At 42.9% G+C, this 17,700-nt stretch overlaps 1 protein-coding gene across 5 annotated transcripts in view; it reads left to right on the top strand.

The window, feature by feature from the left end:
• Window positions 1–15,935, top strand: part of GRAMD1A (GRAM domain containing 1A) — a 161,111-nt gene extending 145,176 nt beyond the window's left edge. For all 5 annotated transcript variants that reach the window (XM_056543436.1, XM_056543434.1, XM_056543435.1 and 2 more), the window contains 9 exons: window positions 499–654; window positions 832–950; window positions 3,780–3,919; window positions 4,646–4,749; window positions 5,545–5,721; window positions 7,254–7,338; window positions 8,434–8,541; window positions 12,090–12,210; window positions 14,819–15,935. In XM_056543436.1, coding sequence (XP_056399411.1) covers window positions 499–654; window positions 832–950; window positions 3,780–3,919; window positions 4,646–4,749; window positions 5,545–5,721; window positions 7,254–7,338; window positions 8,434–8,541; window positions 12,090–12,210; window positions 14,819–14,923 — 1,115 coding nt within the window. In that variant the 3' untranslated portion in view covers window positions 14,924–15,935. The remainder of the gene's footprint in view (window positions 1–498; window positions 655–831; window positions 951–3,779; window positions 3,920–4,645; window positions 4,750–5,544; window positions 5,722–7,253; window positions 7,339–8,433; window positions 8,542–12,089; window positions 12,211–14,818) is intronic.
• Window positions 15,936–17,700: the final 1,765 nt, after the last annotated feature.

Here is a 17,700-nt window from a genome sequence, read left to right as displayed (position 1 = left end):
GTAAGAGACTGAGATCTCCTCAGCTGATCAGACGGGAAAGACTGCGGCCTAGAGGAGGGGCGCGCGGCCTCCAAGAACATGGGGGACATTGATCAAGGTAGAGAGGTGCAGTTGCCCATAGCAACCAATCAGATTGCTTCTTTCATTTTGCACAGGCCTCTTTGAAAATGAAAGATTGGTTGCTATGGGCAACTGCACCACTCTTCTTCTACCCAGGTTTAAATGGCGCAAAGCTGAAAAGAAAGGGACTGAACCTGGTTATTCCAGATATCCTCCCTATATAGAAGGATCCGGTGTAATGTTTGTTATTATGGAGAATATTACAGCTCCCCCCTGAGGTACAGCGGCCATGTTCTCTTAATCCTCAGGGTTTTCTTTCTAGGTAGAGTATTCTGGGACTTGTAGTACCACCACTGCTGGGATGCTGTGAGTGGATAATATGGATACAGAGCTTTATATCTGTCCTGTAACCTCTTCCATGTTGTGTTTTTATTTCAGAAGCCGTCGGCCTCTGTAAAGACGCACTGACCTCCGACCTCCCGGGCCGCCTGCACATCAACGCCGTGTACCACATCAGTGCGGAGTGCCTGCAGCGGGCTCTGACCTCCGACACCCGTTTTATGAACGAATTCATGGATCAGAGAAAGTTCACAGGTCGGCGGCCATCTTTTATGTGTTTTCTCTATATAAGGAAGAGGTTCTTTATTAGAAGTGGCCGATGGTTTATCTGTGGTTAAGAAATTTACATTAGATCTGTCAGAACATTTATGGGGCGAGAATATTAATTATTAATTAAATGATACAAAAATGTCTCTTCTCTGCTTCCTACAGATGTTGTGGTGAACCCCTGGGCGCCTGACAGCAGCAGTAAACAGTCCCGAGTGATCAACTATACCATTCCCATCAATAACCCATTGGGGCCAAAATCAGCCCCTGCTGTGGAGACACAGGTGAGACAGGACAGATACTACTATAAGTACAAGAATAAAACTACTATAATACTGCTCCTATATACAAGAATATAACTACTATAATACTGCCCTCTAAGTACAAGAATAAAACTACTATAATACTGCTCCTATGTACAAGAATATAACTACTATAATACTGCTCCTATATACAAGAATATAACTACTATAATACTGCTCCTATATACAAGAATATAACTACTATAATACTGCTCCTATATACAAGAATATAACTACTATAATACTGCTCCTATATACAATAATATAACTACTATAATACTGCTCCTATATACAAGAATATAACTACTATAATACTGTATCCTATATACAAGAATATAACTACTATAATACTGCTCCTATATACAAGAATATAACTACTATAATACTGCCCTCTAAGTACAAGAATAAAACTACTATAATACTGCTCCTATGTACAAGAATATAACTACTATAATACTGCTCCTATATACAAGAATATAACTACTATAATACTGCTTCTATGTACAAGAATATAACTACTATAATACTGCTCCTATATACAAGAATATAACTACTATAATACTGCTCCTATATACAAGAATATAACTACTATAATACTGCTCCTATATACAAGAATATAACTACTATACTACTGCTCCTATGTACAAGAATATAACTACTATAATACTGCTCCTATATACAAGAATATAACTACTATAATACTGCCCCTTTATACAAGAATATAACTACTATAATACTACTCCTATATACAAGAATATAACTACTATAATACTGTCTTCTATATACAGGAATATAACTACTATAATACTGCTCCTATATACAAGAATATAACTACTATAATACTGCTCCTATATACAAGAATATAACTACTATAATACTGCCTCCTATATACAAGAATATAACTACTATAATACTGCCTCCTATATACAAGAATATAACTACTATAATACTGCCCCTATATACAAGAATATAACTACTATAATACTGCCTCCTATATACAAGAATATAACTACTATAATACTGCTCCTATATACAAGAATCTAACTACTATAATACTGCTCCTATATACAAGAATCTAACTACTATAATACTGCTCCTATATACAAGAATATAACTACTATAATACTGCTCCTATATACAAGAATATAACTCCTATAATACTCCTCCTATATACAAGAATATATCTACTATAATACTGCTCCTATGTACAAGAATATATCTACTATAATACTGCTCCTATATACAAGAATATAACTCCTATAATACTGCTCCTTTATACAAGAATATAACTACTATAATACTGCTCCTATATACAAGAATATAACTACTATAATACTGCTCCTATATACAAGAATATAACTCCTATAATACTGCTCCTATATACAAGAATATATCTACTATAATACTGCTCCTATGTACAAGAATATATCTACTATAATACTGCTCCTATATACAAGAATATAACTCCTATAATACTGCTCCTTTATACAAGAATATAACTCCTATAATACTGCTCCTATATACAAGAATATATCTACTATAATACTGCTCCTATGTACAAGAATATATCTACTATAATACTGCTCCTATATACAAGAATATAACTCCTATAATACTGCTCCTTTATACAAGAATATAACTACTATAATACTGCTCCTATATACAAGAATATAACTCCTATAATACTGCTCCTTTATACAAGAATATAACTACTATAATACTGCTCCTATATACAAGAATATATCTACTATAATACTGCTCCTATATACAAGAATATAACTACTATAATACTGCTCCTATATACAAGAATATAACTACTATAATACTGCTCCTATATACAAGAATATAACTACTATAATACTGCCTCCTATATACAAGAATATAACTACTATAATACTGCCTCCTATATACAAGAATATAACTACTATAATACTGCCTCCTATATACAAGAATATAACTACTATAATACTGCTCCTATATACAAGAATATAACTACTATAATACTGCTCCTATATACAAGAATATAACTACTATAATACTGCTCCTATATACAAGAATATAACTACTATAATACTGCTCCTATATACAAGAATATAACTACTATAATACTGCTCCTATATACAAGAATATAACTACTATAATACTGCCCCCTATATACAAGAATATAACTACTATAATACTGCCCCCTATATACAAGAATATAACTACTATAATACTGCCCCCTATATACATGAATATACCTACTATAATACTGCTCCTATATACAAGAATATATCTACTATAATACTGCTCCTATATACAAGAATATAACTCCTATAATACTGCTCCTATATACAAGAATATATCTACTATAATACTGCCTCCTATATACAAGAATATGACTACTATAATACTGCTCCTATATACAAGAATATATCTACTATAATACTGCTCCTATATACAAGAATATAACTCCTATAATACTGCTCCTATATACAAGAATATATCTACTATAATACTGCCTCCTATATACAAGAATATGACTACTATAATACTGCTCCTATATACAAGAATATATCTACTATAATACTGCTCCTATATACAAGAATATAACTACTATAATACTGCCCCTGTATACAAGAATATAACTCCTATAATACTGCTCCTATATACAAGAATATAACTACTATAATACTGTATCCTATATACAAGAATATAACTACTATAATACTGCTATAATAAGTTTAGATAGAAGTTTCCATCCTGACAGGGACATTTCTTGAGGAGATACAGGATTCTACTTACCTAATCTATTACCTTTTTTCCATGCAGACTCTGACTTACAATCTGAAGGGGTCTTTCTGTATCATGGACACACAGGTGGTGACCCAGGGCATCCCCTACCAGGATTATTTTTACACCGCTCACCGATACTGCATCACCAGCGTGACCAAGAATAAAGCGCGTCTCAGGTACTGCGATGACATCCCCCATAGACGATCATGGGTTCCCCCCCCCCTCCTCTCCTGACAGCTCAGCGTGTGCCCACTCAACACTCCCACCCTGCGTTGCTCATCATTTGTGCCCCCTCACTCTTCCTTCCTACATGAGTGACGGCTCAATCTCTGTTCCCACTCACAGAGACATCATGAGAACCTGACAGCTACATTGTGTGAGATCTCCGCTCACTGGATAAAAACTTCTAAATTTTAACTTTACTTAAAGGGGTACTCTGGTGGAAAACTTTTAAATTTTTTTTTTTTTTTTAATCCACTGATGCCAGAAAGTTATACAGATTTGTAAATGACTTGTATATAAAATTCATAATCCTTCCTGTACTTATCAGCTGTTGTTTGCTCCAGAGGAAGTTGTGTAGTTCTTTCCAGTCTGACCACAGGAGCAAATCCCCATAGCAAACCTCTCCTGCTCTGGACAGTTCCTGACATGGACAGAGGTGTCAGCAGAGAACACTGTGGTCAGACTGGAAAGAACTACACAACTTCCTGTGGAGCATACAGCAGCTGATAAATACTGGAAGGATTAAGATTTTTAATATAAGTAATTTACATATCTGTTTAACTTTCTGGCACCAGTTGATTTAAAAATAAATTGTTTTACTCCGAAGTACCCCTTTAAAACCCTTTGACCACCCACACAATAGGGTCGTGGAGAGTTATGGATAACCTTCTGTATCGTAGGGTGTCCTCAGAGATCGTGTACCGGAAGCAGCCATGGAGTCTGGTACGAGGCATCATTGAGAAGAACTCCTGGAGCGGTATGGAGGAGCACTTCAGACAGCTTGGTACGTTCTGGTCCTGGTCAGGTGGTCCTATATTTGCTATAGATTGCTGATTATGGCCATCCCTGTGGAGTGCCATGTTATTGGATGTTAGGTCAACCCAAACCATGGGGTGAATTTGTTTTTGGTTCTCTTTTGGAAAGTCCATGTAAAAAATTGAACGATTGGATTTGAAGAGGTGAAGGCTTCAGGTTGACCTTATCTCCCATGACCATTGGGACCTATTTAAAGGGGTACTCCACTGCTAGACATCTTATCCCTTGTCGAAAGGATAGTGGATAAGACGTCTGGGGCTCCCGGGATCTTTTCTAAACAAATGCCGAGTTCCTGCAGCAGTGGTCGTGGTGTCACGACCACGCCCCCTCCATTCATGTCTATGGGAGGGGGTGTGTCAGACATGAATGGAGGGGATGTGGTGTGACATCACGTTGGGCATGGTCATGACTTCACGACCACTGCCTCCGGCTCCAAGCATTCTAAACAAAATGTTCCGAACTGTGGAGCACCAGAGTACCCCTTTAAGGTTCCCTAATTTTAGCAAATAAGACCAGCCCGAAGCGCGTGGCAACCCTCTATCATTTGAGGTGGTGGCCAACACTAGTCCCTGCTGTCTTAGAGTGGGAGAGATGGTGGGGTTTCATGTACAGGTCCCAGTAGGTGGTCCTATTTTCAGTTCTGCCGTAGGGACTCTTCTCCTTTACACCTGTAGTATATAGTTCCCCAGTTCTCCCCATATTTCTTTTTGCCTATATTTTGTCTTCACGGACGTGTTCCTCTCCTTTATTGCCCCCCTCTCAGCGGATGCAGTTAGCAAGTTAGAACAATCCTGCACGGAGGAGCTGGGAGTCCGAGAAAAGCCGGCGTTACGGCGCCGGAAGCGGACGTTAAGCTGGAAGAACCATCACGTGGACCCACTGAACCCTGTGATCCCACCATTGGACAATGTGAGGGCGAACCGTCACTCCAGAACATCAGGTATCAAAACATGAGCAAGGGCAGAAGAAACAATGTATCTAAAACGGACCCTTAATGTGTAACTAGTGGGCCACCTAGAATCAATTGAGGGCAGTACTTAAAGGGGTACTCTGGAAAAAATTTTTTTTAAATCAACTGGTGCCAGAAAGTTAAACAGATTGGTAAATTACTTCTATATAAAGATCTTAATCTTAATTCTACAAGTGGCCCAGTTGCCTTCTATCTTGGTCATGATCATTGGGGGAGGGGGAGGAGATGAGATGGACTTTTCGGCAGATTATTCCTTACTGGTGGTGTTGACTGGAGATAATCTTCACTGCTCAGAAGCCAATTTACCAAGACCCATAGGAAGTAACAGAGCAGATAACTGCTCGCCGTGGTTACTGTATCCAGGGGATAATACGAGGGAGGGGAGATTGGCCTTATTATGGTCATTGATGTTTAACCCTTGCCTGACTGAGTGCCGCTGCCCATAGAACCTCTTACATGGTCCTATAGCAGCAGACTCAAACTGTGGCCCTCCGGATGTTGTAAAACTTCAACTCCCAGCATGCCCGGACAGCCGTTGGCTGTCCGGGCATGCTGGGAGTTGAAGTTTTACAACATCCGGAGGGCCACGGTTTGAGACCGCTGTTCTATGGTGTCTACAGACAGTTGGCAAAGTACCTTCTATGGAACCTGGAGGCATCTCTATTATGATACCCATAGGTGATGTGTGGATGATGGTAGAGGAGAGAGAGAGGGTTTGATTGTGTACAGGAAGGGGAGATAAGACCATGACGATGACCTTTTCATTGCTTCTTGTGGAGTCACCTTACAAGTCTTGCTCAAGGGCCCAGAGTTCCGTGTGTTTCGCTACCTTTCAGAATTTTATTGAAATCCATTATAGAGTAAATCCTGATATCTATGCATTACAGAGTAAATCCTGATAACCATCTATTACAGAGTAAATCCTGATAACCATCTATTACAGAGTTAATCCTGATAACCATCTATTACAGAGTAAATCCTGATATCCATCCATTATAGAGTAAACCTTGATATCCATCCATTATAGAATAAATCCTGATATCAATCTATTATAGCGTAAATCCTGATATCAATCTATTATAGCGTAAATCCTGATATCAATCTATTATAGAGTAAATCCTGATATCCATCCATTATAGAGTAAATCCTGATATCCATCTATTATAGAGTAAATCCTGATAACCATCCATTATAGAGTAAATCCTGATAACCATCCATTACAGAGTAAATCCTGATAACCATCTATTACAGAGTAAATCCTGATATCCATCTATTATAGAGTAAATCCTGATATCCATCTATTATAGAGTAAATCCTGATATCCATCTATTATAGAGTAAATCCTGATATCCATCTATTATAGAGTAAATTTTAATATCCATTATAGAGTAAATCCTGATAACCATCCATTATAGAGTAAATCCAGATATCCATCTATTATATAGTAAATCCTGATGTCTACGCTCCCATACTCATCCCCCTCTCTTGTGTTTTGCCCCCAGGCAGTGTCTCCTCTCAGCTCTCCCACCTGTCAGACAGAGGAACATCGCAGAACATCCCCACGGCTCTCTTCATCATCAGTATTGTGTAAGTAACAAACCCACCTACCTACTCCTTCTACACAGAGGGATTTGTCCTTGCGTCAATGTTACCTGTGTGGGTTGGCAGAATACTCACTCTACTGCATCTTCTGAAAGACCGTCTTTAGTTCGGTCCTCACCATGGTGACATTACGGAGTTGGATGACTGTGCCTCAGTCTTGGTGGTGTCGGTAACACGATGTGTGGGTTTATCTCTACTACAATGACTGTATCTGTGATCACTCTGGTGTTATATATCTATATGTATTCAATAGAGGTTCCTTCACAGCTCCCACCATGCCTGATCCATGGTTCCAATTGGGGACTTTGGGTATATGTGAGTACAGAGGGTTGCTTGAAATCTGTATTGCATTAGAACTAAAGTTGGCCATAGAACTCTCTTCTCCCAATTTGACCTAAAGTGAACTTCAGGCTGGTTCACACCTGTGTTGTGTTCTCATTTCATTTAGATGGCGCAGAACAATGACAAAATGGCGACCAATGGACCCCCATTGACTTTAATGATTCCTGTAGGGTACATGGTGGGAATTAGTTCCTCTTGGCCGGTGCGGTCAGCCTGTAGACATGATATGGAAGCCGAAGAGACCTTGTTTCACAGAGGATGACAGCTCTTGTAAATTCATTTTGAAGAGGCTTCCCTATAAATAGTACCTCACTATTTTTCACAAGGGGTGGGCACTAGGGGCATGTGACCTTCTGCAGGACTTGTTGTTGGCCTCTGACTCTAAGACAATTAATGGGAAGATTCTTCTACGCAAAATCTCAGCTGCTTTTATCGGCATCTGTGGCCCTGCCCCGATGGCTTGAATGACGGCTCGCGAGCCGTCATTCAAGCCATCGGGGCAGGGCCACGGCCGCAGCAAACTGAGCTGGTAAGTGAAAGTCCCCGCCCAGGGAACTACTTGCCGGGCAGGACTTTATAAACATAATATGTTCACCATCCCTGGGGGCACAAACTTCCCCCCGGGGATGGTGAGGATAATAGTTTTAGCATATATAATGCATTGCCAAGCGTTATATATGCTGAAAACTGCTGATAGGTTCCCTTTGACTCAACTTTTTGTATTCCTAATTTTTGCAGGTTGCTGGTGCTGGTGGTCCTTAACATGATGCTCTTCTACCGCCTGTGGTCCCTGGAGCACACAGCGCGAACCTTCCAGACATGGCAGAGTTATGCTGTGTCCCAAGGGTAAATATGCCTCACTATTTTCTCCATGGACAGAACTTGCCCCATCTCTTTGCATATTGAATATAAATACCAAGATCACGTTGTTCCACCAGCTTTCGGGTGTCAGGGCATGTTGGAAGATTGGGGAACACTGTCCTTTTTTTAAAATTGAAAATAGCTTTATTAGCAATCAAACGTCAATCACTTATACAATAAATAATACATTCACCATACATAGCATACCGTATATACTCGAGTATAAGCCGACCCGAGTATAAGCCGAGACCCCTAATTTCAACCCAAAATCCCAGGAAAAGTTATTGACTCGAGTATAAGCCTAGGGTGGGAAATACATCATCCCCCCCCTGTCATCATCCAGACCCGTCATTAACATCCTCATCATCATCACCGCCTGTCATCATCCAGACCCTCATCATCATCACCTGTCATCATCCCTTTGTCATCATCCCACACATCCCCCCTTCATCATCCCCTTGTCATCATCCCCACCCCCCTTCATCATCCCCTTGTCATCATCCCACACATCCCCCCTTCATCATCCCCTTGTCATCATCCCACACATCCCCCCTTCATCATCCCCACCCCCTTCATCATCCCCTTGTAATCATCCCACACACCCCCCTTCATCATCCCCACCCCCCTTCATCATCCCCACGTCCCTTCATCATCCCACCCCCCCCTTCATCATCCCCTTGTCATCATCCCACCCCCCCCCTTCATCATCCCCTTGTCATCATCCCACCCCCCCCTTCATCATCCTCTTGTCATCATCCCACACCCCCCCTTCATCATCCTCTTCTCATCATCCGCCCTCAGTGGTCTTCAACCTGCGGACCTCCAGAGGTTTCAAAACTACAACTCCCAGCAAGCCCGGGCATCCATCGGCTGTCCGGGCTTGCTGGGAGTTGTAGTTTTGAAACCTCCGGAGGTCCGCAGGTTGAAGACCACTGCGGCCTTCGACATCATCCAGCCCCCTCTCACCCCCTTTAGTTCTGTACAGTACTCACCTCCGCTCGGCGCTGGTCCGGTGCTGCAGGGCTGTCCGGAGAGGAGGTGGTCCGATGGGATAGTGGTTCCGGGCTGCTATCTTCACCGGGGGCGCCTCTTCTCCGCGCTTCCGGCCCGGAATAGAGGCGTTGCCTTGACAATGACGCAGAAGTACGTTGGCAATGAACGTACCTCTGCGTCGTTGTCAAGGCAACGTGACTATTCTGGGGCCGGGCCCAAAGCGCTTAGAAGAGGCCTCCCAGGTGAAGATAGCAGCCCGGAACCACTATCCCATCGGACCACCTCCTCACCGGACAGTCCTGCAGGACCGGACCAGCGCCGAGCGGAGGTGAGTACTGTACAGAACTAAAGGGGGGTGAGAGGGGGCTGGATGATGTCGAAGGCCGCAGTGGTCTTCAACCTGCGGACCTCAGGAGGTTTCAAAACTACAACTCCCAGCAAGCCCGGACAGCCGATGGCTGCCCGGGCTTGCTGGGTGTTGTAGTTTTGAAACCTCTGGAGGTCTGCAGGTTGAAGACCACTGCGGGTGGAGAGTTCACTCGAGTATAAGCCGAGGGGGGTGTTTTCAGCACGAAAAATCGTGCTGAAAAACTCGGCTTATACTCGAGTATATACGGTAGGTTCTCTACGCTATACATCGTACCACATGCTACACTAACACTCATGCATACATTATAAAAACGTTATCAAGAACAACGTCAAACATCAAGGCATAGGGGGACCGCAATGGGGGAAGGGGGATGGGAAAACAGTAGATAGGAAGGGGAGATCAGGTTCGAAGCTTTATTGTAAGACAAAGACACACAAGGGAAGAACAGGAAAAGAGAGGGGATTAATCCTCTTCTTCGTCGCCGTCTGAACTGTCCATCATGGAATAGTCTCTAAGCAGGCTGTGAATCAGCCTGTGGCAGTCCTGGATGGACATGTCCTCCCTCTTCAAAATGAGGCAATTTCTGGCTAGTCAGATCGCGTCCTTAAAACAGTTCATAAGGCGCCAGGCCTCCTGGATTGTCTCAACACCATGGGTCCCAGGGAACAGACCGTAAAGTACTGAATGGTACAATAGGCTCCTCCTGGGCACAGAGTCTCTGAGTTTGAGTTCCAGGGCATCCAACAGATCCTGCGCAAAGGGGCACTGCCAAATAGTGTGCAAAGATGTTTCCTCCACATAGGGGCACTGGGGGCAGTACCTGGTCTTGCGGGCATGCATGAATGACCGGAGTGGTAAACGCCCCCTGAATAGCCATCCATGACAAATCCTTGTGCCTGTTCATCAGCCTTGCAGAAGCCACATTAGCCAAACAGTCAATGGCGCGGCAGCAGGGAGCCCTGGAACGAGCTCCAACATGTGTGGTGCAGGGCAGATGTTGTTACCCTAGGGGCAGATGGCATTAACCCCTTGTTTTCGGGACACCAGGACGTGGTTTAGCTTATAACCCCCCCAAAGGTATACCGTTGGATCCTGGGCACGGCACGGCTAGGCAATAAAGGCCCCGACACCAAGTTATGGACAATGAGGGTAGACAGATGGTAAAGTCTATACAGTTCAGCCAGGGCCCACGGAGGTGACCAGTGACACAGAGACCTTAAGGGCTTGCTGGGACTTGTAGTAGGACTGGACAATTGAATGCATATCACGCTGACTTGACAGATGACAGGGACTGACTTGACTCGTAAAGCTGTGACTTTATCTTACATGACTTGATGGAGGCTGCAGGACTGGACTTTGAGGTCTCCAACACTCTGGACACACAGACTAGACAAGACTGCACTGGACCTCAGCAGAAGAGAGAAGCTCCACCCAGGGCTTATATGGGGAGACTAGCAGGGAGCCCATAGGTCACTCTTGGGGGTCACCTGGTCACTGGTACCTCCTGGGTAACAATCACATGACATAACTCTTAAAGATACAACACATTTTATAATACAATACACTGCAGAACATATGTACAGGGGGGAAACGGGTGCAAGGGGCCCTGGGGACACTGAATGGAGGCTGCCTGACAGGACAGCAAGGGTACGGGGCAACATCTCTTGTACTGGGCCACCACACATGTCCTTAGCTCTCATAAGCATGGGGATAGTTTTTGGTTTCCACAAGTGGGGTATGAGTCCCTTCATACAAATCTGACATAATCTCCGTAAAACCAGGGAGTGTGTCAGTTGTGAGGGGTTGGAGCTGTCCCACTGGTCCCATTCAAGAGTCCTCCAGAGAGGAAGGAGAAATCGGTCAGACATGGACCTGCCCGCAGAGCCATTCTTTTCTGGCAAAGTCCTCTGCACAGTGTCACATGCAAAGGCTGCTCGCCCCAAGGGGGGCATGTAGGGTTCTCCCATCCCACCCCTGCGGAGCTCCTTGTACTAAACAGTCCGCATCACTCTGGATGTTTCCACCACAAGTACTGACAGATTAGTCGTCCCACTGGGGAGGGTTGGCTTGGTGGCTGAGGGGAAGGTCATGGTGATGGGGGGGGCTCTACTAGTGAGGGGCTTCTAGACCACCTCCCAGTCCTCTGTATACAAATGCTTCTCTTTTTTAGGAGATTTCCCCAGACATCAGCGGATTGGGCAGAAATACTGGAGTTTCAGAAACGTTTCCACAACTCGGAGGTTCAGAAATGGAAGCAAACGCTGCGGACCTCAGTACAACTGCTGGACGAGGTGAGTGCGGGGTCACGGGGTCAGGCTAGTCTTCAAAGGGGTGGTCCAGTCTAAGCTCAATCAGTATATACTTTCGGGGGAGTTTACTAAAACTGTCAAATTATTAGACTGTGCAAATATAGGTGGACTTTGGTGTTTTTTTTTTTATGCCAGAATTCCGAAACATTTGCCATTTATTTTTTGCGTTTTTTGTGTTTTCAATTTCTCACCTCTGCTTGCAGTCAGTGAATAGGGATTTTTTTGTTAGGCCCCTTTCACAATGCTGTTGCGTACCGTCAAGAATGGCCATTTACGGTAATTTTTAAAATTATTTATTTATTCTGTGCCTTAAACGGCCAGTCTCGTGATGACGCACAACGGGTCTCGATGGCTCCCATTTACTATTATGGGGTCCGTCGGGCGCCGTTGTTTTTTGGTGGGAATAGCAGGAGAAAAAGATGGCACAAGCAGTATTCTCCCCGGCTCCCCTAACGGCAGTGTAAAAGGGGCACTCAGTTGCCCCAGCAATTTATCAGCTGCTGAAGTTGAGTTGTTCTTTTCTATCTGACCACAGTGCTCTCTGCTGACACCTCTGTCTGTCTCAGGAACTGTCCAGAGCAGGAGAAAATACCCATAGGAAACCTCTCCTGCTCTGGACAGTTCCTGACATGGACAGAGGTGTCAGCAGAGAGCACTGTGGTCAGACAGAAAAGAACATTTCAACTTCAGCAGTGGATAAGTACTGGAAGGATTACGATTTTTTAATAGAAGTAATTTACAAATCTGTTTACCTTTTTGGAGCCGGTTGATATGAAGAAAATTTTTTTTTTCTTACTGGAATACCCCTTTAATATGTTCACACCATGAATATATATTGGGAGAATTGGTCTCGCACGTTCTGAAGATTTCAGGATAAAAAATTGCCAAAATTTCTTGTAAATATAGAAAAGGGATTAAAACTGTTAATTAACCAAGATAATTTTTTGTTCATTTATATAAACACAATAATAATCATGAGTCATGTCAATAAGCCTGTTCACCCACAAATAGTTCTGAGACAGACGGTGGTGGGAGACCATGGTGGGCGACGGTGGATTGGTACCTTATCAAAAAGCATAGCCCCCTCTAATAATAATAATAAGAATAATAATGATAATAATAATAATAGAAGTAAATATAAATCATCACGTCAGATTATTTTTTATTTTTATTTTTTTTAATGTTTCGTTGTATCTGGGTCACGACTAGTGTCGCCACCTTTCTTGAAAAAAAAAAATACCGGCCATGCTAATTTGCATAATGAATTATATATGCGTGACATCACAGGATACACATATGCGGGGGGAAATTTTTGTCCTCTTCTGACCCCTATAACTTTATTATTTCTCCTTATACGGTTCTGTATGAGGGCTCGTGTTTTGCGCCCCGATTTGTAGTTTTTTTTTACAGAACCATTTTTGTTTTGATGGGACTTTTTTGATCGCTTTCTTTTATTAAATTCGGGAGATGCAGTTAGTTACTAACTACAACTCCCAGCATGCCCTGATACAGGCTGTGGCTCAGCAGCTGCTCCAAACAAAAACTACAAGTCCCAGCATGTTGGATTATATAGTATAGGTCAGTGTTTCCCAACCAGGGGTGCCTCCAGCTGTTGCAAAACTACAACTCCCAGAATGCCCGGACAGCCAAAGGCTGTCCGGGCATGCTGGGAGTTGTAGTTTTGTCACAGCTTGAGGCACTCTGGTTGGGAAACACTGGTATAGTATATGGTGCAACATTCCGGGAGTTGGAGGATTGGTTGGATAAATAGCGGCCAGGTGGTCACCCTAGTCACAACCAATATGGCCGCCATTACAGTTTCCCCAGAGGTTGTCACCCAGCTTTCAATGTAGTTAAGCATCCATAGATAACTATACAGAATTTGACATTCTGGAGGCTGGGGAAGCTGGGTGACAAATATGTAATTTTACTGTTTTTGAAAACCGTAGAAGGAATTTTATGAAAGAAGATGTCACAAAGATGGTTAAAGGGGTACTCCCCTGGAAAACATTTTATTTTAATTTTTTTTTTTTTTTTTTTTTTAATCAACTGGTCCCAGAAAGTTAAACAGATTTGTAAATTACTTCTATTAAAAAATCTTAATCCTTCCAGTACTTATTAGCTGCTGAATACTACAGAGGAAATGATTTTCTTTTTGGAACACAGAGCTCTCTGCTGACAACTATGCCCATTTTAGGAACTGTCCAGAGAAGGAGAAAATCCCCATAGCAAACATATGCTGCTCTGGACAGTTCCTAAAATGGACAGAGATGTCAGCAGAGAGCACTGGGGTCATGATGTCAGCAGAGAGCACTGTGGTCATGATGTCAGCAGAGAGCTCTGTGTTCCAAAAAGAAAAGAATTTCCTCTGTAGTATTCAGCAGCTTATAAGTACTGGAAAGATTAAGATTTTTAATAGAAGTAATTTGCAAATCTGTTTAAGGTTCTGGCAACAGTTGATTAAAAAAAAAAAAAGTTTTCCACCGGAGTACCCCTTTAAGTGTATGACCATCATCAGGCTTTTATCTTTCTAGCATCTCTTTGTATTGGGACATAACCCAACCTAACAATCCCAATGTTCCTTCTCCAGATGAGATCCTCCTTACAGAGACTACAACAAGGCGTTTTGGTGAACGATGCCACCGCCGCCGCCGCCACCACCACACCGACGCAAGAAGAAGACGCGCTGTCATGACCCGCAATCTCCTCCCATAACTCTTATGGGACATTTATTCCTAGGAGGAGACCCTTCTCTGAGCAGATCCCGGACGAGGTTTTGCTCTCGAAGACGAGTTTGGTGACCTGAGCGACCGCCGGCGCCGTAACGAACACCTCGCATAATGGAGGGCTGGATGTGATTTCCCTTCACCAATAAGTCATGGGGATTGGAGTCTACTTGACGATGAGATGTACAATAAGCTGCCGTATGGGGAGAGCGGTTACTCCCTAGAGGAGAGTACATCCATTTCTCACCATTATTTAAAGACACGGAGTATCAAAGGGAACTTTTTGTTTTTGTCTGAGAAATTCTATAAAGTTTTTTTTTTTGTTTTTTTTGGGGGGGAGGAGGGATCCGAACAGGAACTTTGTCATTTTTTGGCTGAAATTCCCACCATCTTTTGAAGTAAAGACTCACGGCGATGACATTGTTTAGAAGCAAAACCTTTTGATATAAAAACCGCATGAACAATACGGAGGGCCGCGATCGCTGTGGGGCAGGTTTCCCTTGACACAGATTTGGCATTCCATTGGACCTACGTGACTACCTTTTGTTTTTTTTCCACAGTACGACACTCAAAGGACACTTTTTTTCATTGAGGTCTTTCGGGATTGTTCATAAATCGGGGTGTATGATACACCGTCACCTGGCGTCACGCCGTAGGCTTTAGCATTATGTTCCGAGATTTTATTTTTAATTTTTTTTTTTATTCTAGAGTAGATTATTACAGTCTGGGGCCAGGGGTCATCTCAGTAACTCCACATCCGCACTGTGATTCTAAATATTGACAGTCAACACATTCCCGCTAATGGATGAAAAGACCCCTCCCCCACCTTCAACAGAATGTAGAGTTTTATCGAGGTATTATGTGCAGAATGCACAAAGTTAAAGGGGTACTTCGCTGCCCTAGCGTTCGGAACATTTTGTTCTGAATGCTTGGAGCGGGTGGGGGGGGTTGTGAGGTCAGGGCCACACCCCTTGTGATGTGCCACCACGCCCCCTCAATGCAAGTCTAAGGGAGGGGGCGTGGCGGCAGTCACACCCCCTCCCATAGACTTGCATTGAGCAGGCGTGGTGGCACATCACAAGGGGTGTGGCCCTGACATCACAACCCCCACCTTCCACACAGAGATCGTGGGGGGTCCCAGCTGGCACCATACCCCCTCCCATAGACTTGCATTGAGGGGGCGTGGTGGGACATCACAAGGGGTGTGACCCTGACATCACAACCCCCACCACCCACACAGAGATCATGGGGAGTCCCAGCTGCCGGACCCCCACGATCAGACATCTTATCCCCTATCCTTTGGATAGGTTATGAGATGTCTAGGGGCGGAGTACCCCTTTAACGCCGAGAGCTGAACCCTGAGTGCCTCACCGCCCATGAATGTCATCCCTAGGTGAAGCCTTTGAGATTTCATACCCGCCATAGCAAACCAATTTTACTCTAGAATATTCGGGGATTTATTTATTTCGATAAGATGACCTCTTCTCTAGCAGAAGAGATGCCTTTTTATTAGCCGTGTTTTGCGGCTCCTTATTTCTATCTTTTTAAAGTGGTTCTTTTACCTATAGAACGGAGGCAGTCTAGTCTGTTGAAGGATCTGAACTTAAAGGGGTACTCCACTAGAAAACATTTTTTATTTTATTTTTTAAAAAATCAACTGGTGCCAGAAAGTTAAACAGATTTGTAAATGACTTCTATTAAAAAATCCTAATCCTTTCAGTACTTATCAGCTGCTGTATACTCCACAGGAAGATGTGTAGTTCTTTCCAGTCTGACCACAGTGCTCTCTGCTGACTCTTCTGTCCATGTCAGAAACTGTCCAGAGCAGGATAGGTTTGCTATGGGGAAATTGTTCCTACTCTGGACAGTTCCTGATATGGACAGAGGTGTTAGCAGAGAGCACTGTGTTCAAACAGAAAGGAAATTCAAAAAGAAAGAACTTCCTGTGGAGCATACAACAGCTGAAAAGTACTGGAAGGATTAAGATTTTTTAATAGAAGTAATTTACAAATCTGTTTAACTTTCTGGCACCAGTTGATTTACAAAAAAAATTCTAATAATGTTTTTCAGCAGAGTACCCCTTTAAAGGGATATTCCGGCTTTATATTTCTTATCCCTTATCCTTGGGATAGAGGTTAAGATGGATAAAGCCAGAATACCCCTTTAACTCCCTCAGGACACATGGACGAACATCATTTCAGTCCCTTGGAGAACGTTTTTTTTTTATTATGTTATTATGATCCTGTGTCTACAAATATTTAGATTGATTTTTTTTTTTATGCAGTGAGGTTAGATACCTGGTCAATGACTTGAGATACAATTGTTATAGGCTCTGGGTTGGGATTTGTCTCTCCGCACAAATGGCGGCATAATCTCCCTGGGTCTCGTATTACAAATGCATTGAGTTGCATCCATTGTGAGGTTCAGGGCATTCATATTGGTTTGTGCCATTGTGCATTGGGGCAACTCTCCTCCTACACTAATACTTAGGTTTTAACATTTTTACAAAATAATTTTTGCACAAAAAAACAACAACTTACAACTCCTTGTTGGGTGGTCTTGCTGGTGGGAGCCCATCTGGATCACTTGGTTGGAGTACTGAAGCATTTCTATTCAATCCCTTGACATAACTGCCACAGGGTAGACGAACCATATACTGAATGCCCGTTGTAGTTGATAGGTGTCCATGCCAATAATTGCCTCTGACGTTCTCCACTTCTGAGAATTGTGCTGGATGCAATTCTCT

This window comes from Hyla sarda, chromosome 10, assembly GCF_029499605.1.
Source record: "Hyla sarda isolate aHylSar1 chromosome 10, aHylSar1.hap1, whole genome shotgun sequence".
Lineage (NCBI taxonomy): Eukaryota > Metazoa > Chordata > Amphibia > Anura > Hylidae > Hyla > Hyla sarda.
This window is presented reverse-complemented; position numbering and strand designations above follow the sequence as displayed.